Here is a 24,367-nt window from a genome sequence, read left to right on the forward strand (position 1 = left end):
AATTCTAAACTTGCTACTTCACTAACAATAAAAACAACAAAGTGGTTGCATACATTAAGTAGATCACATTGCCAGTTTTCCACATTACTCTTGCTACACAGACAGCTAACTTTTCCTGTTTTCGTGTTGACTGGTTATAGGCTTTCTGGAGTCTGACGAGTTCAACAGGCCCAGTTCTGACAGAAACATCTGCAGGGAAGCAAGCCTTTGTTCAAAAGAAAATGTGATGAAACAAAACGACCATAGATATGCAAGTATAGTGTAGTAGTCTTCCATTTCCAGATAGAACTCTTACCTAGCCAGTGCTTTTATGGAGGCCCAAAAGATGAAGGAGGCCTTTCCTCCTATGAAATAAACTCATTTGATTTATACAGAAAGCACTAAAGAATAGGAAATGATGTGCTTCTTAACAACTTTTATAGCATGTATTTAGAGAATACTTTTCTAGAATAAACTATTAATTTAAAAGTTTGGGGATGCTTTTTTTAGATTAACACTTTAGCTACTATAAATGCCACTTTGGGCATTCTGCAACACTTCATTGAGTGATGTCAGCAATGTAGCAGAAGTGCTCTAATTTTCGGATAAAGCATTATAATCCATTTTTTAAACTTTTAAGTTCAGGGGTCCATTGAAGGTTTGTTATATAGAAAAACTGCATGTCACAGGGGTCTGGTGTACAGATTATTTCATCACCCAGTTAATAACCATAGTACTATAATATTATTAAGGGAACATAAGAACCATGGGATCTCACCATTAGTGTTCTCGTCTTGTACGTCCTTCTTCCAAAAATTATTCTCACCACCTTTCCAGTGAATTTCTCTCTAGTCTAGGAAGTCCCCCTACTCACTGTTCTTCCAGAATGAGTAATGAAATCCCACCACTCTGAGCTTAAAGCATTGATGCTAAAATGTACTCTGGAAGAGATAAGAATATGTCTTGGATTCCAGAACTGTCCTACAAAGCTATATTCAAAAGACCATACATTTCTGGGTTTCAGGTAAACTTGGAGACTGATCAATGCATTCCTTTAAGAACCCTCACTAAACCTCTATATAGGGATGTTTTTAAGGTATAAACCCACATGAATGACAGAATGGCCGTTTGAAGGGGCAGCATGAAATAACAATAAATTTCAGAAGCTGGAAGGCAAATGCATGAGAAGTGATCGACTTAGCAGATATGAGAAAGCCAGCAGTTGGAAAAGCTGCGAATCAACCCAGTTTAAACTTCCGAAGCCTTGAAAGGCTCAAAAATTGGTGGAATCAGATGTAGCCAGTTCTCCATATGCATGGGTTCCACATCTGAGGATTCAGCCAACCTCAGATCCAAAATATTCTGAAAAAAAATGAATACTAAAAGTAACACAAAAGTTTTTATTTTATTTTATTTTTTGAGACAGGGTCTCGCTCTGTCACCCAGGGTGGAGTGGAATGGCATGATCTCAGCTCACTGCAAGCTCCACCTCCCAGGTTCAAGCGATTTTCCTGTCTCAGCCTCCCGAGTAACTGGAATTACAGGCGTGCGCCACCGCACCTGTCTAATTTTTGTGTTTTTAGTAGAAATGGGGTTTCACTGTGTTGGCCAGGGTGGTCTTGAACTTCTGACCTTAAGTGATCTGCCTGCCTCAGCCTCCCAAAGTGCTGGGATTACAGGCATGAGCCACTGCGCCCGGCCAAAATTTATAAAAAAAGTTATAGCAAATATTTACATAGCACTTACATTGGATGTACATGCAAATACTACATCATGTTATATAAGGGACTTGAATATCTGCAGATTTTGGTCTGGAGTGGGGGAGTCCTGGAACTAATCCCCCATAAATACTGAGGGGCAACTGTACTTCTAAAAGAAGGAGTTGAAGGGGATGAAACTAAGGAGAATTGATTGAGAGTTGTTTAAGAAGCAGTTATATCCCCATTTCAGGCCACTGGGCAATTATTCCCCCTCTACTCTGACAGAAAACTGGAGGTTTATTCTTTGGAGAGGGTTAAACTGGGGATTTGGGGGTTGGGAGACACCAGGCACAGTTGAAAGCAGAGAATATGAAAAGGCAGGTGGAGTGACTAAGTGAACATACGCAGACCGAATGCTGAGCCCCACACCCTCACCCCACTCACCTACACTCAGCCTTCTTTACTTCCAGAATTACCAGATACCTGAGGAAAGCTTTTAATGTAACAGATACCAAAAACAAGAAACAGAAAAAAAACAACTTGAAGAAAATACACTTTATAAAGATGAGAAAACTTAAAAGAAACTATAATTAATATTTTCAAATAATTAAGACATTGCATTTCTGATACAGGAATAGGATGCTATATAAAAGAAATATTCAAAGAATGACCATCAATAACAGTAGCATAAATTAGAAGAACAATAAAAAGGTTGGAAGATAAAGTTGAGGACATTTCCAAGAAAGTAGAAAACAATAAGAGATGCAAAGCAAGAAAGAAAAGATTTTTTAAAATAAAAGGATGAGTTCGGGAGATTCAACATCCAAATAATAACAGTTCTAGAAGAACAGAACAGGAAAATATGGAGATAAGAAAATAATCGATGATACTTTGTAAGAAACTTCCCAAGGACTGAAGAACATGGAGTTTCTGGATTGAAATTACCCACTGAATCATGCAAGTTCTTAAACATTCACCTCTCATACCCCCTTTTTCAAGAAACTACTGGAGGATGTGTTACACTAAAATGAGGGAATGAACCAAGAAAGAGGAAGACAATGGGTAGAGGAAACAAGAGATGGAACCCAGGAGAAAGGCAAAAGGAGCTTGGGATGGTAGTGCAGATTAGGCTGTCAGCTGTGTACCAAGCATAGAGGGCATTCAGTCCAGACTAAGGCAGGTCAGAAGATACCAGGAGATACTTCCTCATAAAGTTGATAGAACACCCATTGTGAATGAATGCATCGAGAGGAGAAGTGAACACATTTGAGGTTTTGTCTGAGGTTGCATACAAATCTTAGCAAATGAGAGAGGGAAAGACCTTTATAAACTCCAGAGAAAACAAAAATTTGTGCATGAAAGAAAAAACAATCATAGTTTACTACATAGCTCATATTTCATAGTCATAATAAAATCAACTGGGGAGTGATCTTACCAAAATGTTAACATTATAACTATTATGGTAATATTAAAATATAATATTAAGCAGATGATGTGGGGTAGATAAGGGGCACACATGTGTGATGTGGGAAGAGGAATAGAGATAAAAGCAAAAAAAATGCTAATTTTGCACAGCGGGGGTTCAACAGATATTGCCTGAAACTGAAAAATCAAGAAGCTACAATACAAACATATTATGTGGAAATATAGACACAATTACCAGAAGAGTTAGCTAAAAAAGTTGAAAGTAATAGTTTCTGAGGAAGCAGAAATACTGGGGAAAGGGGCTGGGTACTGTTTGTCTTAACCATTCTAATAGATCCCAATGGCTCTTTAAACCATGTGTCTGTATAACTAATTTAAAAAGAAAATGTTTTTGAAAGGCCATTTTATTCCCACAAATAAGAATGAGAAAACTTTAAAAAGTAGCAGCTTAGCTGGGTGCGGTGGCTCACGCTTGTAATCCCAGCACTTTGGGAGGCCGAGGTGGGCAGATCACGAGGTCAGGAGATCGAGACCATCCTGGCTAACACGGTGAAACCCCATCTCTACTAAAAATACAAAAAATTAGCCGGGCATGGTGGCAGGCACCTGTAGTCCCAGCTACTTGGGAGGCTGAGGCAGGAGAATGGTGTGAACCCGGGAGGCAGAGCTTGCAGTGAGCCGAGATTGCGCCACTGCACTCCAGCCTGGGCGACAGAGCAAGACTCCGTCTCAAAAAAAAAAAAAAAAAAAAAAAGGAAAAGAAAAAGTAGCCGCTTTATTGAGATATAATTCACATACCATACAATTCATCCAATGGTATTTAGTGTATTCACAGAGTTGTGCAACTGTCACCACAGTTTTAGAACATTTTTGTCACCTCCAAAAGAAACCTTATACCCATTGGCAGTCATGCTCCATTTACACCTAACCATCATTAACCTAGGCAGTTACCATGCTACACTCCATCTTTATGAATATACCTATTCTGAATATTTCATATAAATAAAAACATACAACATGTGGTCCTTTGTAACTGGTTTCTTTCACTCAGTACAGGCATACCTTGGAGATATTGAGGGTTTGGTTCCAGACCACTGCAATTAAGTGAATGTCACAATAAAGTAAGTCACACAAATTCTTTGCTTTCCTGGTGCATATAAAAGTTATGTTTGCACTATACTGTAGCAATAAGTGTGCAATAGCATTATGTCTAAAAAAATGCACATACCTTACTAAAAATACTTTATTGCTAAAAAATACTAATGATCATCTGAGCTTTCTGTGAGTTGTAATCTTTTTGCTGGTAGAGGTCTCGCCTTGATGATGGCTACTAACTGATCAGGGTGATGGTTGCTGAAGGTTGGGTGGCTGTGGCAATTTCTTAAAATAAGACAACAATGCAGTTTGTCACATTGGTTGACTCTTCCTTTCAGGGAAGATTTCTCTGTAGCATGCGATGCTATTTGACAGCATTTTACCCACAGTAGAACTTCTTTCAAAATTGGAGTCACTCCTCTCAAACCCTGCCACTGCTTTATTAACTCAGTTTATGTAATATTCTAAATCCTTTGTTGTAATTTCGACAGTGTTCACAGCATCTTCACCAGGAATTGATTCCATCTCAAGAAACTACCTTCTTTACCCATGCATAAGAAGGAACTCTTCATCCTTTCAGGTTTGATCATGAGATTGCAGCAATTCAGTCACGTCTTCAGGCTCTATTTCTTATTCTAGTTCTCTTGCTATTTCCACCTCTCAAAATCATCCATGAATGCTGAAATCAACTTCTTCCAACTCCTGTTAACACTGATATTTTGACCTCCTCCCATGACTCACAAATGTTCTTAATGGCATCTAGAATAGTGAGTCCTTTCCAGAAGGTTTTCTTTTTTTTTTTTTTTTCCAGAAGGTTTTCAATGGACTTTGCTTGGATGCATCAGAAGAATCACTGTAGTTGGCAGCTATATCCTTAAGAAATGTATTTCTGAAATAATAAGATTTGAAAGTGAAAACTACTCCTTGATCCAGGGACTACAGAATGGATGCTGTGTTAGCAGGCATGGAAACAACATTCATCTCCTTGTATATCTCCATCAGAGCCCTTTGGTGACCAGGTGCATTGTCAGTGAGCAGTATATAATATTTTGAAGGAAATTGCTTTTTTCTGCGCAGTAGGTCTTAGCAGTGAGCTTAGAATGTTCAGTAAACCATGCTATAAACAGATGTACTATCATCCAGGCTTTATTGTTCTATTTATAGAGCACAAGCAGAGTAGATTTAGCATAATTCCTTTTCTCTTCTTCTTCTTTTTTTTTTTTTTTTTAAGAGACAGGGTCTCACTATGTTGTCCAGGGTGGAGTGCAGTGGCTATTCACATATTCAATCATAGCCCACTACAGCCTTGAACTCCTGGGCTCACTCAAGCAATCCTCCTTCCTTACTCTCCTGAGTAGCCCAATAGGCACCTGCCACTGAGCCTGGATAGATTTAGCATAATTCTTAAGGGTGCTATGATTTTCAGAATGGTGAATGAGCATTGGCATCAACTTAGTCACCAGCCACACTAGCCCCTAACAAGAGAGTCAGCCTGTCCTTTGGATCTTTGAAGCCAGACAGTGAATTCTCTCTAGCTACCAAGGTCCTAGATGGCATCTTCTTCCAATGGAAGGCTTCCAATGTTTGTCTGCATTGAAAATCTGTTGTTTAGTGTAGTCACCTTCATCAGTGATCTTAGCTACATCTTCTGGATAACTTGCTACAGCTTCTACATCAGCACTTACTGCTTTGCCTTGCACTTTTATGTTACAGAAATGGCTTCTTTAAACATCTTGAACCAACCTCCACTACCTTCAAACTTTTCTTCTGCAGATTCCTCACCTTCAGCCTTCATAGAACTGAAGAATTAGGGCCTTGCTCTGGATTGGGCTTTGGCTTAAGGGAATGTTGTGGCTGGTTTGATCTTCTATCCAGACCACTTAAACTTTCTCCATATCAGCAATAAGGCTGTTTCACCTTCTTATCATTCATGTGTTCACTGGAGTAACACTTTTAACTTCCTTCAAGAACTTTTCTTTTACATTCACAACTTGTCTGTTTAGTGCAAGAGGCCTAGCTTTCAGCCTATCTCAGCTTTTAACATGCCTTCTCCATTAAGTGGAATCATTTCTAGCTTTTGATTTAAAGTGAGAGACATGCAACTATTCCTTTCACTTGAACACTTAGAGACCATTGTAGGTTTATTAATTAGCCTAATAATAGGGAGGCCTGGGAAGAGGGAGAGAGATGAGGGAATGCCAACTGGTGGAGCAGTCAGAATACACACAAGATTTATTGATTAAGTTTGCTAGCTGTCTTATATGGATGCAATTCATGCCGCCCCAAAGCAATTACCATAGTAACATCAAAGGTCATTGAGCACAGATCACCATAACAGATATAATAATAATGAAAAATTTTGAGATATTGTGAGAATGACTGAAATCTGTCACAGAGACACTAATTGAGCACATGCTGTTGGCAAAATGGCACCAGTGGACTTGCTTAGTGCAGGGTTGCCACAAACCTTCAATTTGTAAAGCTGTAGATATGCGGCATCTACAAAGCAGAATAAAGAAAGCTGCAATAAAATGGGGTATTGCCTGTATGATGTTTTCAAGTTCCATCTATGTTGTAGCATGTATCAGTTCTTCTTTTATTGTCAAATAATAATCCATTGTATGGACGTACCACATTTGATTTATCCATTCATCAGTTGATGGACATTTGGGTTGTTTCCACTTTTGGGCTATTAAGAACAATGCAGCTATGAGCATTTGTGTACAAGTTTTTGTTGGACACATTTTGATTTCTCTTGCATAGCAGTGGAATTGTTGGGTCATATTATAATCTACATTTAACCTTTTAAGGAACTGCTAGACTATTTTCCAAAGTGGCTACATAATTTTACATTCCCACAAGCAGCACATGAGGGTTCCAATTTCTCCACATCCTCACCAACCCAACATTCGTTATAATCTGACTATTAGATTGTAGCCATCCTAGTGGGTGTGAAGTGGTATCTCATTTAGGTGTTGATTTTCACTGAGATAACTTTTAAAAACTTAGATTAGCAAAAATTAGTATGTTGAAAAAAACCCTATCTGGGCAAGACTTTGAGGAAACAAACACTCTGATTAGGAGTGTAACTTGGTACACATTTTATGGAGGTCAGTTTGATATATTAAAATGTGAAATATATGTAACCTCTGACCAGATATCCCATTTCCTAGTATTTGACCTAAGGAGAAAACCATATGTTGGGAAAACATGTATTGTCATATTGTTCTACTGTTGATGTTAATGGCAAAAACCCCAATTACTTTTGCACCAACACAATAATCTCATTATATCAACAACTTTGAAACTAACTTAAATATCTATCAAGAGAAAACTGGTTAAATGAATTCTGATGCACACATAGAATATCTAAGCAATCATTATAAATAATGATGCAGGTAAAGTATATTTTTATTTTCATGTAAAGCTATCTACCACATATTGAATGAGGGAAAATCAGGTTATCGAATATCTTCATGAAAAGATCCCACTGGTGTAAAATACCTGTTTGCCTAGAAAGATCTTTTGAGATGATGTCCAAAATGTTAACAGTGATTATATCGTAGTGGTCAAATTTTACATGATTTTTTTTTTACTTTGTTCTTTGTATTTAATTTTGTTGAAAATCAGCCTCTATAATTTTTTGAGACAATTATAAAACTATTACAAAAGACTGCATTTTAGAAGTTACATTTTTGTACTTAATCAAGGCTTAAATTTTAGTTAGATACTCTTTCCCTATCATTTCTTTTTAAAACTCAAGCTAAACGCATAAAGAAATTCACTATAGTAGTGATTATATTCACTTGGTGTAGAGCATTGTCTTATGCTCTTCCTTCAGAGACTTTTATTTATACTTTGGTCTTTATAGAGTTATTTTTATGTGGAGATATGACAGGTATTAGGATTTGGGGTTCCAATAACAGGAACAGGTCAAAATGGTTTTCCATCTTTCTGGTTATTGGGATAACCATTTTGGATTCACATATTCTCTCTTCCACTCTTCCATCCCTCTTTGCTGGAGAATAACATTAACAACAGTTTTCTTTTTCTTTGAGTTATTATGTGTTAGGAACCATTCTAAACATAGGCATGTATTTTACTCATCTAATTCTCAGGCCAATCCTGTGAGGTTGACAATACTGCGGTGATATTTTACAAATGAGGAGCGTGAGGGATAGAGAGGTTAAGTAACCTGTCCAAGGTCACTCCACAAGGGAATGGCAGAGCTGGCACTGGAGCCCAATAAGTCTGGTTCCAAAATATCTGTGATCTAAACTGCCACACTCCACTGCCTCTCTGACTTTCCCCCTAAATATGACTCCAGACACTTCTTGGGGGTTTTCCTTGTTTCTCCCCCAAGCTGTCATTCCTACCAGAAATGCCAGAGAGGCTGAGGTAGTGTGTACACTTGACTGGGCTTTCCCGCAACAAATGCTCTATGGAGACACCTCTTTGCTGTTTATATATTTACCCCCTGAATTTCTTAGGAGTTTACTTAACATTTCTTTGACATCCTCTTCTCTGAAATGTTTGGATTTCTTACTCCTCAAAGTTGGAGGATCATCTAGGGGGGAAAGAATTAAGCCTTTTGTAGATGTTTCAATCTTGCATTAAGATCCATCAGCAGAGTGCTTGGTGCTGAGTCAGAGAACATTTGCTACCTGTGCCCAGGACTGCATGGTGCTCTCAGCCTCAGGAAGTGCAAGATGTCTGGTGCTCTGCCTGATCTTTGGGTCTGATTAATTGGGGGAAAACATAATTTTTATAAGGTTACAATTTATTCTAAGTATAAGGGTAATATATGCTCATTGTAAAATTTTGGAAGATACAAAAAGGCATAAAGAAAAAAATTAAAAACACTTATAATCCTACCATCCTGTGATAACAACTAGAAACTATAATTTCTAAGCACGTTTGTCTTCTCTTTAAGCAATTCATATCTATTCATGAAGACTAAGTATTTGAAATCAGTGATTTATGGATGCTAATTTTAGAAAATGTCCATCCATGCAATTTAGCAGGTAGAATTATTGTTAAATTTAAAGATGTACCAAAGTTGGTGAAATTAAAATTTCTTAATCTTATACTCCAGTTTGATTTTATTTAACTGAAGAAAGACATAATTGTGGCCAGGTGTGGTAGCTCACACCTGTAATCCCAGCACTTTGGGAGGTCAAGGTAGACAGATCATGAGGTCAGGAGTTCGAGACCAGCCTGACCAACATGGTGAAACCCAGTCTCTACTGAAAATACAAAAATTAGCAGGGCCTAGTGGCGTGCACCCATAATCTCAGCTACTCAGGAGGCTGAGGAAGGAGAATTGCTTGAATCCGGGAGGCGGAGGTTACAGTGAGCCGAGATCTTGCCATTACACTCCAGCCTGATGATAGAGCAAGACTCTGTCTCAAAAAAAAAAAAGACAGAATTGTGCATGTTTAAAAATATTAGCATGGAATCAAACAAAGAAATATAGTGACTTCAGTGGTTTTATTTGCTCCTGTGTGTGATTGTCCCATTTATTTTTGCCTAATATGGGCTGCATATATAAGTAAGTTTTCAACTGATACTAATTAATTTTATGTGCACAAGATGAAGATCTATTTGAAGTACCATCAAAATTTAACTTTTGATATTTGTGATTTTGGTTGTTACTGTTTTGGCTGTCTTGTGATCAAAATTTAGTATAATTTATTTAGGATATTTTTCTATTATCCTGGGGGAAAGAGTTATAAATCTCACCACTATAAAAATAACAACAATAAAAGACACTCATGACATTATTGTAATAACTATGTTGTTTGATTCGAGTTGAAATAGCTTGTACTGAACATTATTTTTAAAAGCCATTTCTTAAAAGAATAACTTCTATAATCAAAAGGTTTATCCTCTTGTGTTTTCTAGGTATCTGGCCATCTGAAGAGGTGTTGGCTTACTACTGCCTCAAGCACAGTAATATATTCAGGTACAGAGCTGCACTTAAGATATTTTTTAGCCCATCACAGATATTGAATCAACATATTAAAAATTGCCGTGATTACATTCTTCAAATTAAATTGTTAGAAAAAAATAAGAAAAAGAAAAAAGGAAAACAGAAAGGAGGAAAAGGAAAACAGAAAGAAAGGGGGAAAAGTTCACAGTGAACACATGTTGCTTCTCAAATGAAATCTGAATCGCCTTGGGTACTAATATTGCACAGCAAGATTTTTGCTGTATGTCAAAGGCTTTTGATTTCCACTCAAGGCATTTTATTTCACTTTGATTTGGGGGAAACAAAAGTGAAGCTCCAATCAATCCTTACTGATTGTGAAGGTCAAAAAAAAAAAAAACAAAAACAAAAAAAAAACCAACCAAAGACATTCTTTAAACTTCTGCCAGGGAAGTCACTACAGAATATCTGATAAATAAATACCTCACAGCTATTATTTAAAGATGCCATCCCACCCCTGGTTTTAAAAGTATTTTTATATATCTAACAATATGTATTTGTGAACTATAAATTAGCATTATGGATTCATGCTACAGAAATAAGTGTTTTCAACTGTTAGTGTGCATTACAGATCAAACCCATGGATGGAATTCAGGAAGAAAAAAAAAATCATTTGAAAATTCTGAAGATGTTTGGTAGACCCAGAAAATATAGGTTTTTCATTTTAATTATCATTTTATAGAAGTCATTCAATATATACTTCCTGAATAGCCCATTATTATTCCAGATAAGTCACTAGTGATCATAGCGTGTGTTTTAAGAGTATGTACTTACAAGATTGGGTCAGTAATATGTATTTTTTTAAGCTCTGTGGGTCCATATTTACCAACCAGTCTATAATTGCTTTGAACAACCAAACACTCATTAAGTGTGTTTTGAAATATTAATGTCCTTGCTTGGCTCCTTCTCTTCCCTTTCCCCCTCTTCCCACCTCTCCCTCCCTTTTAATTTTGCTGTTTTTCTCCTCTTGAGGTAATAAACTTCCCAAACTGGGAAGAGGAAACAGTCCTAAGAATCTAAGCATATAAATAAGAACAGGGCAATTTTGAATGTGGGCTGCAGAGCTGCCCTGGAAGTCTGGCGTTTGCTCATCTCGCTGTGCTTAAGCTTGACTGGAGCTCCAATCAGCGAGCAGTGGGCCAGGGCGAGAATGTCACACACTGAGGGCTGATATTTAGGCACAAAGGGGAAGGTAAGTGCAGAGTGCCCCCCTAGACTGTCAGCTTTAACTCTGAGCCGCTCTACTTTTGAGCTGTGAAGTCAGAGCCCAGTCATTACTTTAGCCTGGGTTTGCTGGCTTAACCATATTATGTCCCTGCATTGTTTATTCACTGTGTTGTGTTGGGGTCAATTGTAATTTAAGTGTTAATTGCTAAATACTCTTTGTGTAATTGTTCTTTATGGAGACTGTTCAGCTTTCCAAAATGTTTCAGTTTGTTTTAGAATTTTTTTTTAAATTCAGGAGTGCATCTATTTATTTTGTGTATGTTGTGTGTATGTGTCTATAATATAGGTATATACACACTCATATATATTCTTCATTTACTTGTCTAACTGTTTTTGAAGGAATGAATGTGGATTAACAGTGTTATCCTTTCCTAACAATTATCTTTCGCTACTCTAGCTAGTTTAGTTCTAAAAGACAGCGCCATTGACAAGGGGAAAAAAGGGAACCTTCTCAGATTTTTCAGCTCAGCGGTGGTAATGTTGCAGTGAACACTAATGAGGGAACCCCCACTGATTTGCCTGCTTTGTGACTTTTCTATTTCATAATTATTTTTAAAACGCAAAACGACATGAGGTAGCCTAGTCATGTCTCTACAACTTCCTGGTAGCGCCGTTCTTACTGCAGATGGCAATTTGTTCTTGTAACATATATCTCTCTCTGACCATTTTCATCTAATTTGTATGGGTTCTACCATTTCTTTTCTCTCTTTCAGGGCCCTTGCTGTGTGTGAGCTAGGGGGTGGCATGACATGCTTGGCTGGACTCATGGTAGGTCTTTTCTCCATTCCAATCCCATTCAGAGGGAGGAACAAAAGGAAAAATGTTCCAGGGCCTCCAACTGCTGGGTCAGAGAACCGTCAACAGCATCAGCTGCGGTCAAGCTGCCGGGTCTTGAGAGACCTTCTAGATTGACTTACTTTCGGATCATATTGATTTTATGGTTGCCTCGATGAGCAGAAACATTTTACCTCAGTGTAGTCAATATTGCTTGTTGTGACATTCCAGGCCTCGCACAGTCTTTCTTTGCCATAGCGAAAGCATTTTTTTTTTTTTTTTTTTTTCAGATTATAGTCCCATTTGCTAAGATACAGGAATAGCCCGGCGAATCACAGTTGGAGCACCATGATATAGCTGCTAATGTTTTGCCTGCATTATTACACCAACAAACATGATCCAGAGCGCTCAGTAATTAGATTCTTTTGAATTAGATTGGCCATTCAGGAACGTCGTTCCCCATTCTCTGGGTTCTGAGTCATGTATTCAGGAGATATTATGTAGCAGCACAGTGCATTAGACAAGTTTTTATGTCTCTACAAATAAAAGCATATTGTTACACTGATTGGCATTTGACAAACCTGTCGCTCTTATACAATGTGTCGAGGTTACAGCCCAATGTGCGAGCATGTCAAAGCTCACAAAAAAATTACCCTCACAAAGCCATCTGCCTGCAATGCAAAGTTATATGAAGGGCATCAGGCAGTCAGACAGAAGCAAGCTGAAAGGCAGAGTGACAGCCTTGTATGATGGCTCTACTAGATAAACAGAAGCCCACAAATGAAAGCCTCTCAGAATACCATCATCCGCTGTCACAATGCAATTACCGAACAGAATGATAGCAAGATAGAGGCTCCCGCAAATGGAATGATAAAAGTATTGACTGATTTGATTGAATGATTAAAATAATGCAGACATAAAATGAAAAAAGATTGAAGATTGTTACAGAGAAATAGGTGAGGAAGCATGATACTGAAGGCTTGTCACTCCTGTCTTCACTTCCACACAGACAAGCATATTTGCTCATTGTTTGCTGTGCTCCCTTTTTTTTTTTCAGGTTGCTATTTCTGCAGATGTCAAAGAAGTTCTGTTAACTGATGGGAATGAAAAGGCCATCAGAAGTATCCTTATTCAGATAGAAAACGGGTTTGTTGTGCTCATTCCTTTTTCCCGGCTGAGTAACAATTGATATAAAGAAAGACAGCATGGGGTATTAAAAGAGAGCTTCCTCCCCCACATACATGATAAGTAATTAAGAAAAAGTAGAAATATATGAATTCCTTGCATACGACTCCGTGGGTTTTTTTCTTTCCATGGATTTTTATAGACATCTCTCATTAAAGGGGCCTATGTTTTGTGGACCTCCTGACGCAAGAAGAAAATTTGTTTCATAATTTCCAAGCATTCTTGTTCTTTTATTTCCATTGGAATTTGCCAGTGTAAAATAAATTATTTGGTATTTATTGTATTTGGATATTGCTGGCAAATATTAACTTCCAGCTTCATGTTTGTTATTACCTTTATGCACTTGATATTGTATGTACTGTGTAATATTGTGCCTGCTCTAATTGCTGAGGGGTTACCTATATCCCCCACTGGAAACAGCTGTCAGTTCTTCATTATTTCCTTTTATTTAGGATTTTATTTAGGATTATACATGCTATCTCTATTTTTCTGCTATGCTATTACAGTTCAAACTCCATTAGATTATGCTTTGCTAATATGTACACAGAGTTCATGAAAATTGAACTGTACTTTAAGAAAGTAAGCATAATTTGTGGCTACTTTAGCAGTCGAGCTGATTTGTTCAGGGGCAGTTAACAGCCGTTAGAAACTGAGAGGAAAAGTGGAAGATATGTTTGCTTTGGATTTTTTTTTTTTTTTTTTTTTTTTGGTGTGCCTTACATTTACATTATGAGGGAGACAATCTACTTATTTGAATTTTAAGCTCCTAAACTGCCAAAGCAGTTTTGATTTCTGTGGCATCTTACATACAATCTATTTTGGATTTTCTTTTTCGACTTCTGCCATATGATTTTTTGAAAATATGTGGCAGCTTCATCAAGCTGCTCAAACAGGAGAAAGGAGGTACGAGAAGCACAGTAGCTAATATTGTTCAGTAACACTTGTATGCTCTACCGAGCCCCACCCAGCTAATTGCCTGACAGACTTAAAAAAAATTCAGGAAGGAAAAACAGCCAATCACAATCTTGGCCTTTCACACAAGGGAAAGAGATCACAAAAGGTGCTTCCTTTTTTAAAATGCAGGATTTTAATCACGTTCTTGAGACTGTCTCAAGTTTTTCAAAATATTCCTGAAGATGAGCGGATGTTGTTTCATTCACTCTGCTTTATTCTGAGTTATTTCATGCACGTATCCATGTATCATTTCACTGTGCTCCTCCTCCTTATGTCAGGGAATACAGAGCAAGAGGAAGCTCAAGTATGCCAGCTCAGCCCCAGCGCATTTTTAGAGGGTGGGGGGAACAGGATTATTGGACAAGAGAAGATTATTTTAGCCACAGAAACTTTCAGCTTGGGCCCAGTAACCTAAGGTTTTTTTCAAGTCAGCAGGTGTCTTATTTAATAGCATCAGAAACCAATTAGAACTTTTATCAAACTATGGGAAACATCTGTAGTCAGTATGTAAATCTATTTGTTCTAAAATTATTATTGAGCTAAACTACAGAGCTTCCAAAGAAAGGAAGCAATGCTAATGTCATTAATTAACACACCTTTGCTTTAAACAACAAAGATGCCATGCCAGCTTTTGAAATCAGAGAGGAAATCTCAGATTCTGTATTCATTCTGCCAGCCTTTCAAAGAAATGACTGGTACAGCCCCCTCCCAAGAAAATGGATTTTTAACATTTGGTCCTCAGAAGCTCAGCCCTGAGACTGCTTTATTGTGCTGGGTTTTACAATGGGTTTAATATAGCGGGGTGCCAAAGGGTAGGAGGGGAAGAACTTTACAAAGTAGATAAAGTAGGTCTTTTCAGGATGCAGACCAAAATTGGTAGTGTGTTTTATTTCATCTCTTAGGACTTTCCTGATGGAGTTCAGTTTTTACCATGCAGTTGTTAGAACATAGAACACTATGTTTGTGTGCCTTTTTCTGTTGTAACTAGATCTAATTTTTTTTAATTAAGAGAAAAAGCATGCATAAAGCCTTAAAATTGGCAATGTGTTTTTCCTGCTTTTAATACTAATGCTATTCTTGATTTGCTAACAGAGCTTACAATTGGTATTCGTTGTCATCTGTTTCACTGACTGAGGTTAATATGAATGATTTTTTTTTTCTATTTGCGTGCCCACTTTCTGTAAGAATAACTAATTCACTGAATCACATACTATTGATGCATATAGATTGAAACAAACTTATTTTAAAATTACTGTTTATATCTTTCCTTAAAAATTTTAGGAAGCCTAAATTATATAGCAGTTGTAGGATATTATTCAAAAATTACTTTCTAAAAAGTAAAAGTGGATGTCAACAAAAAAAGGGGGAGAAACATTGCCAGAAGCCAGAAAATCTCTTAGTAAAGCTGCTAATTATTCTTAATGGGCAAGATGAGCACATTAAGAAACAAATGAATACATCAGTGAAATGTAATTGAAAATCGACCTGGCAATGGCATATCACATCTGAGTATTGGCCTGTATATTATTCTTATCATTTTAAAAATTGTTTTTGTTGTTCTTGGCTTCTGTATTTAATGAATCCAACTGAATCTTCTTAGTCTCTTAAGCTTCTAAAATTCTGATTTTTACCTCTTAAAAATAGCATTTTGTGATATTTCCTTTTAATTTTATATTATTTCTATTTATTTTAGTATGTGAGGCAATGAATGGATTGGTTCTGAATCTTTATATCACAGAAGCATGTCAACTAGTTTTGAGGTTATTTATTATTTCCCTAAAATATATCAAATGGATTGCCTATGTCTTCTTGAGTTTTCCATCTTGATTCTGAAAAGCTAGATGTTGATCTGAGATTTATGAAATGGAGATGTCTGGAAAGATATTAAGACTTGAGGTAAAAATGAATTCTTTAAGTCACAAATATTTTCTTAGATTCATGGGTAGTTTTCCCTAAGGTCTCCTTGGTCTCCTTAAACTGCATTGCCGGGTCTATGAACCCAAAGCCCCCACACCTAAGAGCTGCTCTTCCCTACAGATTCCATTTTATCTGTACCCCAAGAGAACAAAGGATAAATTAGAAACAGGATCATTTCGTTTGTCCAGTTATGAAATTTATTCCAAAATAGTGTGAAACGTGTTCCTTTTCTTTTTCTTTCTTTCTTTCTTTTTTTTTTTTTTTTTTGGTAATGCCCCCTTAGTGTCAAGAAAGAAATCTTCAACAGCCCACATATAATAATTACTCCATAAGGTTTGTAGCTTGTGATGACAATGACCTAGGAATAGGAGAGACACATGGTATACTGAGCTATTATTGATACTAAGCCTCTTCTAAATTATGATGAATAAAAGTAGAACTCCTGAAGGTGAGCATCCCTCTCTGGCTACAATCACTAATGTGCCCAGCACAGGCGCCCTGCCTTAATAAACATCTGGCAGTTCTATGCAGAAGATTCCAATGTTTGGTGACCCATTTCTCTGTAAGCATCTTATCCCCATAGTATGCACAGTGTGGGTCACAGATAGTGAACTTAGGATTCTCCAAAAATGGGTAAATCTCCTGTGCTTTTTAAAGGAGACACCCCTGGTTTAACATTATTTTTATTTAATAGAATCCCTGACTTGAGTAACTAATGAGTGAAGCTTCGTGTGGACTGTGCAGCCTGTACTATAGATGGTTGACAACGTGGAAATCCCGGGCCATCTTCCTGTGTCCAGGCTTCTTCTTCCAATGCTGGCTGTACTTCCATCTACTGATGAGTCATAAGTAAACTCTATGTGCCTCACATTGGGTAGCAACTCAACAAATATCTGTTTTTGGAATTAAATTAAAATTAATTCAACCAATATTAATGGCATGTCATTACAGGTGCTAAAGATACAATAGTGAACAAGATAGGTCTAGTACCTATCCTTGGCTAGAATACATTTATACACATGAAGGGCAGAAGTCCTTTGATAACTTTGGTTATTTAAATTCTACAGTATAAATGTTCACATAGTTAATTCTAACTTTTTTTTTTTTCTTTTTTCTCCTTTTTGTGGAGAATGGGGTCTCAGGCAGTCTTGAACTTCTGGGCTCAACAGGCGTGAGCCACTGTGCCCGGTTCAGGTAATTAATTCTAAGCAGCAGGGAAAGAAAATAAAGTGTAACTGCCAAACCTCATGTTAGTTACTTTACCAGCCTCTTCATCCTACCAAAGCTTTTTCCTAAATTATACACTAAGGTAATGAATTGACATGAATTGGGCACCTACTATGTGCCAGGCCTATCATATGTGATACTCCATTAAGCCTAACAAATAGGTATCATTATTTCTGTTTTAGAGATGGAGCTCAGAGAGATTAATTTACCCAAGGACACACAGCCACCAAGTATCAGAACCAGCACTAGAAGCCAGGTTCATTTGACTTCAAAGTTTATGTTTTTTCCACTTAAACCATTCCGGGTCACCAAAAGCTAAAATGATTTGGTGAACCTCATCTTGCATTTTCTTACCATACTCTGGAAATAAAGGCCTCTCATCCATAAACATAACAATTGGCATTGCTAACAGAGTTTATAGTACCTCTATGGCATCTTCTCAATTCATGTGAGTAATAAGCACATTTAAGAATATTTTGCAGCCTTAAATTAGCAAATATTGCCACATTAAGCATTAAAAAGAAAAACCTTGAGAGATCAAAATGAATAGGGTTTATATTATAATCTCATAGTTTCCTACCCTCCTTTTTGGTATTTTGGTATTCCAATGAAAATAAAGATAACATAAACCAAGAAAGTGGTGCTTTGTGAATCACAGTGTTATTATTTTTAAAATTGCTTAAAGAACGTGACGACTCTCAAAATGTATATATAACTACTGGTAAATAATTGCTAATTGCAGGAGGAGGCTGATATTTTTAACAATATGATACATACATATAACATGTATATAATTTGTTTAAATTACTATTATATAAAACTTTTTTTTAAGAATAAAAATCAACTGAAACAAAATTGAAATGGAGCCCTACCTCTGAGCAGGGCTTTATTTGAGAAGAAAACCTAGAGATAGAATTCCGGTTTCCTTTTAGCCACAAACATATATCCTGTAGCTCTGGAAGTCCAGTTGCCTAGACAAGGGGATTGGAGGCAATTACTCTGTATTCATTTAATCAGAAATCACATTGAGGCTTTCTTTGCACCCAGTCCCTCCCACTGAAGTGCTCCAGAAGGTGGGTGCGGTTCAGAGAACACAATTTGGCCCGTTGTGTTGAACACTATCCTGGACATATTGACTCAGTGTGATTGGATTTCCTTTATTACCCTGAGGTGACACAGAAGAATGATAAAATCTATTATTGGACACAGTGCCATCCAGAAGAACCATCAAAATCTGACCTAAAGTAAAGCGTGGGGAGCAGGAGATCTGAGTTTATCTCTTAAGGTAATATTTTAAAATACTGTTGACATTTTTTCTTCTCATGCTCATTTTAATATTTAAAAAAAACCTCTTAAACCACAAAACATATTTCCCGTCCAGTTCTAAAAATAAAGCAGCCTAAATACTGCTGTGGATTTTTTTTTATTTAAAAAATTGCTTCTAGAATATAAATACATATGTTTGCTTCAGCCTGACCACCTGGAGTCACAGGTTTATAAATTGTATAAAAGTATATAGTGTTAAGATGTTTACTAAAAATTATTAATAGGTTTTCTGAGTTATATAATTTAACTTCCCTGAGACTATTTTATAAAAAGTATTACCTCCACTAACAAAATAATATGTTTTGCTTGATAGATTAGTCATGTACTCATACGACTCTACAGGTGTACCGGGCACATTATGGCATGCAGTTGGATGCCATGGAAACTCTAAGGAGGGTGTGGCCAGAGTGTGGGGGAACTTAATCAAAAACAGTTGTCAGCTGACTCTTTACTAATTTTGTTCTTCTCAGAATAAAGATGTCAGCTGTCCTTTTCTGCAAGACATTTCATTTAGAAGACTTTCCTGAAATACTTTCTTCCTGAAATAGACAGAACTGTAGGCCGATGTGTCATTTTAGTTAATCAAAACAAGTAGGCAAATTAGTCTCTTTTATTTTTTTAATGAATGTAATTTAACAGTATTTAATTTGCATACAGGAAAGTTCACCCAGGAAAAAAAAAAAAGTCTGCATTATAGCACTTTTGTAAACCTCAACAAAGCCCTTCATTAGGAGACCTAATTGATTTTTCCTACCCACCCCTGGGGGAAGAAAGCTATCACAGTACCTGCTTATTCACTCAGAGAAGAAATGGGTGTGCCTGGTGGTTCAAGCAGAGATTTGGGTTAAAAAGTCCTGTGGCTCTGTTTTTGCAGGGAGATCTTGGTCAATGCTTGCTTTGAGCATTCAGGAAACCTGTTTTTCTGAGCAATAGGAGAACATCGCTTGTCTGCTTGGTGTCCTCCCCATGGGCCCAATTTAGTTCAGCTTGTAGCCTTCACTGGAATTATTTTATTTCTTGACTATTTAAACCTGCCTTATTCCAAAAGAGGGATTTTGAGGCTTGTTACCGTGACACATAGAATATACCATATAAAATGAATAGGAAAGTGAGGGCAGTTGGAAAATTGGAAAGCCAGGAAAATATGATGAAGCCAGGAATAGAGGTCAGTAGAGAAAGTATATGCAACAGGGTCTCTTGTGGTTGTTAGAGTTAGGCCACACATTTGGCTCTGAGTTGCACAGGTGCTGAAGCAAAGAGAGAGGATCAACTCTAAGAGTTATCGTGCCGGGAAGTGGAAGCAACATCCCTTGATCTGCAGACCAGCTTTTCCTGGTGCTGAAACCTGACAATTTTTTCCGATGGGCCCTTGTAAATATGGCGCTGGGTGATGTAATGAACCAGCTCCTGAAAACATGTCTTCCATAAATTTGGCTCTTTTGTACAAGTCCTTCTATGCCGAAGGCCATAGCGTAAGTCTGTAAAGACAGTTCTTCAGGGGACTTTTCACTGAACTGACTTTCTTCAGTAATTCATTTTCTCTCAAAGATTCTCCAAGATTTTCTCCATCTTTTTCTTCTCATTTCCTCCCAAGTCTCATCCTGCTGCTCCTCTCCACCCCTCCCTAGTAGCATTTAGGAGATTGGAAATTCTTCACACTGGAAAGTCTCAGGAGACTGACATTGCCCTCCCTGCTGACAGAGAGGCTTGCCTTTGGACTCCTTGCCCTTTTAAGCAAGTAGGACATGGCACCTATGGGACAGTCATTTCCCTTCAGCACTCATAACTCTGGGGCTTGCCATGATGATCCATCTCAGGTGATAAAATGCAGCCCAGGGAAGCGAAAGAGCTTGCCTATGGCAAGTCAGCATCCTGCTTCCCACCCCACATGCAGCTCTTCTCCTTTCATGGTACTCATCCCATGCATGATAAAAAGATCGGCCAGGCGCAGTAGCTCAGGCTTGCAATCCCAGTATTTTGGGAAGCTGAAACAGGTGGATTACCTGAGGTCAGGAGTTTGAGACCAGCCTGGCCAACATGGTGAAGCCCCATCTCTCTAAAAATAGAAAAAGTAGCTGGGTGTGGTGGCTCATGCCTGTAGTTCCAGCTACTAAGGAGGCTGAGGTGGGAGGATCACTTGAACCCAGGAGGTAGAGGGTGCAGTGAGCCGAGATCATGCCACTACACTCCAGCCTGGGCAACAGAGTGAGATAACAGTTTCTGGACCTTTTTTTTTTTTTTTTTTTTTCGGTCAGTTCACAATCACTGCAGACATTTTCTTAACTGTGTCCTGTAGATGTGCAAGACATCATCACAAGGAATCAGAAGGCTGGTGTTTTTAAGACCCGGAAAATATCAAGCTGGTAAGATACCTTTCTGCACTAAAAAAAACTCTGATTGAAATTGTTTTTCTTGATACTATGGATGGTTATTAAAAATAATAACAGCTAACATTTATTGAGCACTTACTGTGTGTCAGGCACTGTTTTAAGCACTTTACAAGTATTATTTAATGCTCGCTAGAATACTATGAGGCAGACAAACACTCTCATTATCTCCAATTAAGAGATGAGAAAACAAGATAAGTATATTAAACACTGGGTAGGGGATGATTTATGATTAGACAGTATGAGGTTGGGAGAAGCCAGCCCTGGGAACTCCTTAAATGGCTCTCTTCCAGTGAGTCTCAGCCTAGGAGCAGTTTTGTCCCCAAAGGGACTTTTGGCATTCCCTGGAGACATTTTTTTTGTTGTCATGACTTGGTAGGAGAGCGGGGAGTGTTGCTACTGGCATCTAGTGGTAGAGACCAGGGATTCCACTGAACATCCTATGTTGCATAGGACGCCCCCATACAACAAAGAAACATCTGGCCCAGAATGTCAATAGTGCCAACACTGAGAAACCCTGCTCTGTTCCATGATTTTAAAATAGTCTAGGTGTCCATTCCCTTTTACATTCTGTTAATTCTTATACAAACTAGGAGGAATGCTTGCTCTTAACCAAAACAATGGTGTGTACTATGATGCTACATTTTATTTTTGCCCTGTTGGTAATGGATCTAGAGAAGTGAGTAATCATTTCATAGTTTTCACATGAAATATCTGTATTTGTGTATTGTTTCTCATTCATTTAACCACAGCCTTTATTAGAATAACTCCATGTTAAATTAATTGTTTTCTTTATTACTGTGAAGTTGTCATCCTTTGGTAGTTTGAATTTTCCCTATTGTGAAGACACTTTCCCACCCCAACTTCCCAGTTTGATTTTTTGTATTAGTTATATAAACTATTCATTAACAGACAAGGCCTACAGACTTATTTCTCTTGGACACACCCACGGTACAGCCCTGGCGGCCAGTGGTCTGGGTGTGCTGGCCTCAGAAACAAAAATAGCTACAATGCTTAAAAACCAAAGTGACGACACATATTGGTGTGAGGCTATGGAATAGCAATAATTTTTTTCTCTTATATTAATTGGTGAATGTAATGAAGTGTCCATATATGTATTTTTAAATCCTGCTTAAAATGTTGGGAGTAGGCTAGTGGCACAGGGGACAGCATATTCTGTGTTTCTCATATAAATGAACAAACCACTTCTGTTTCCCAGAAAACCTGGGGTAGGCTGAGAGAAAGAGAAAGGGTCTGCCGTTACCTGTGGGGTCCCCGTTGTTAGGACAGCCTTTCCTTCACAGTGCAGACGGCCTTATCCTTCTGGAGAGGACTTCATTTTTGGACATGATTTTCAACCTGGTCTTTTAGTTATCAATCAAAAGTGCATTTTCTGTGTTGTCCTCATTTACATTTATTTAATGTTTAAGGTCATTTGTGACCATTTGAGTGTATTTCAGCATATGGAATCAGGGAATAATAGATTTCAGCTTCATGCTGTGAAGAGAGATTGTGTTTTTACAAGACATAATGTTGTTTACTGGGTGTTAATAATCACTAATTAATAAACATATCTAGACTTCTAAAATGTTGCATTTTGAGGAATAAAAATGTCAAGTGTTTAACTTATGGAGTGCAATAGTATTTTCTGTCATCTCTTCATAAAATAATTAAGTTACATAAAGAAGCAAAATGTCATTGTTCAACAAAGGACATATCCCAAATGCTTAATACATGGCCTTTGTTTCTATTTTTCTGTTCTCAAAACTGCTATTTCTAGATATATTGTTCTGATATGTACCTGGACATATAGACTATGTGACAATAATAGTCATATAGAAACCTCCAAGATAAGAGTGGGTTTCCCCCCCCATCTTTATCTCATACTAGTTGCAGTCAGTTTCTTTTCTTTTGACTCCTGGAAGCATTTTGTTCAAAGTCTACCAAAGCACTTTCTAGAGAATAGATATATTGAGTTAGTCCTTGAAATGCCTTGATCTTATATTAAGGAGCAACTTGATCACTTAACTGTCAAGAAGCTAAGAGAAACGGCCAGCCACTGATGTAATAGTCAGTATTCTCCTTCCATCCACTGCCTTCCCACCCATAACCAGTACAATGTGATGAAAGTATTCGTTCCACGAGAGAAGAAATAAAAGGAAGCCATTCACAAAAGCGCTAAGATAGAGTTCAATACTCTTTTTTAGTGCCTTAATGCATATGCAGAATTTCTCCCCTAAATTGGAGGTGTGGAATAACAGTAGCGACAGATAACTAAGAGGTATTTACCATGGCTATAAAGCCCACACGTGAGCCAAATATTTCTGCTATTAAAAAGCACTTCAAAGCTTGACATGAAGTTTGTAACAGCTGAATGTCTCTTATGACTGCATTTGCAAAGATGTATAAGCTGAAAGGAAAGTCGTGATATGAGAACTATGAGCCTAAGAAATGGTATATATTTAAAAAAAAAAAAAAGCTGCCCAGAAATTTGACTGGCATCTAAGCCCCTGTTCCCACTACTCCGATGATGTTCTCCATAACTATCAGCATTTCTCCTACTACTGACCTCTTCCTACCTCTTACACAGGGGCAGACCCAGGTTGTGTGGGGCCTGAAACTTATTTTTGAGGGCCCACTTAAGAAGAATGAATTCTATTATACCTTACTTTGATAAATTTTACAGAAATATATGACCATGTGAACACATTACGAGGGCTTCTCCAAGGGCCTTGGAAGGGCCCTTGCAAGAGGCCCTGACGCTGAACCTTCATTAGCTTCACAGTCAATCCACCTCTGCTCTCATAAGCACCACCATCCTTGCCTAGGGTAACTCTTCTCTTAGCTACCAAACTTTTCTGCTCCCTCTATCTATTTTAACCATAGTCTGATTGTAGCTAAATGTGAAAGATGTGTTGGTGAAAGTCTGGAAGCCTTAGCCCTGGCTGAATCTAAGATCCACTTATATGAAGCATTACATTCATTGCTTTTCAGCTTAATACAGTTATTTGGTTTATTTGTTGTCCATCCATGCAGCCGTCCATTCACTTAACAAATATGCCCAAAGTACTCTGCTTTGGAGAATATAAATATGCAGTTATCAGAAATAATTCTTGAACAAAGGAAACCATGCTACTAAATATAGCTAGAGATTGATGAAAGAGCAAGGATATTTACAGTAT

At 37.6% G+C, this 24,367-nt stretch overlaps 1 protein-coding gene across 2 annotated transcripts in view; it reads left to right on the top strand.

The window, feature by feature from the left end:
* CAMKMT (calmodulin-lysine N-methyltransferase) overlaps positions 1–24,367 on the top strand; it is a 418,274-nt gene that overhangs the window by 342,914 nt on the left and 50,993 nt on the right. For both annotated transcript variants that reach the window (XM_038006250.2, XM_038006251.2), the window contains exons 4-7: positions 10,104–10,164; positions 12,129–12,183; positions 13,247–13,310; positions 21,095–21,161. In XM_038006250.2, coding sequence (XP_037862178.2) covers positions 10,104–10,164; positions 12,129–12,183; positions 13,247–13,310; positions 21,095–21,161 — 247 coding nt within the window. The remainder of the gene's footprint in view (positions 1–10,103; positions 10,165–12,128; positions 12,184–13,246; positions 13,311–21,094; positions 21,162–24,367) is intronic.

The sequence above is a fragment of the Chlorocebus sabaeus genome, chromosome 14, assembly GCF_047675955.1.
Source record: "Chlorocebus sabaeus isolate Y175 chromosome 14, mChlSab1.0.hap1, whole genome shotgun sequence".
NCBI classification, from domain to species: domain Eukaryota; kingdom Metazoa; phylum Chordata; class Mammalia; order Primates; family Cercopithecidae; genus Chlorocebus; species Chlorocebus sabaeus.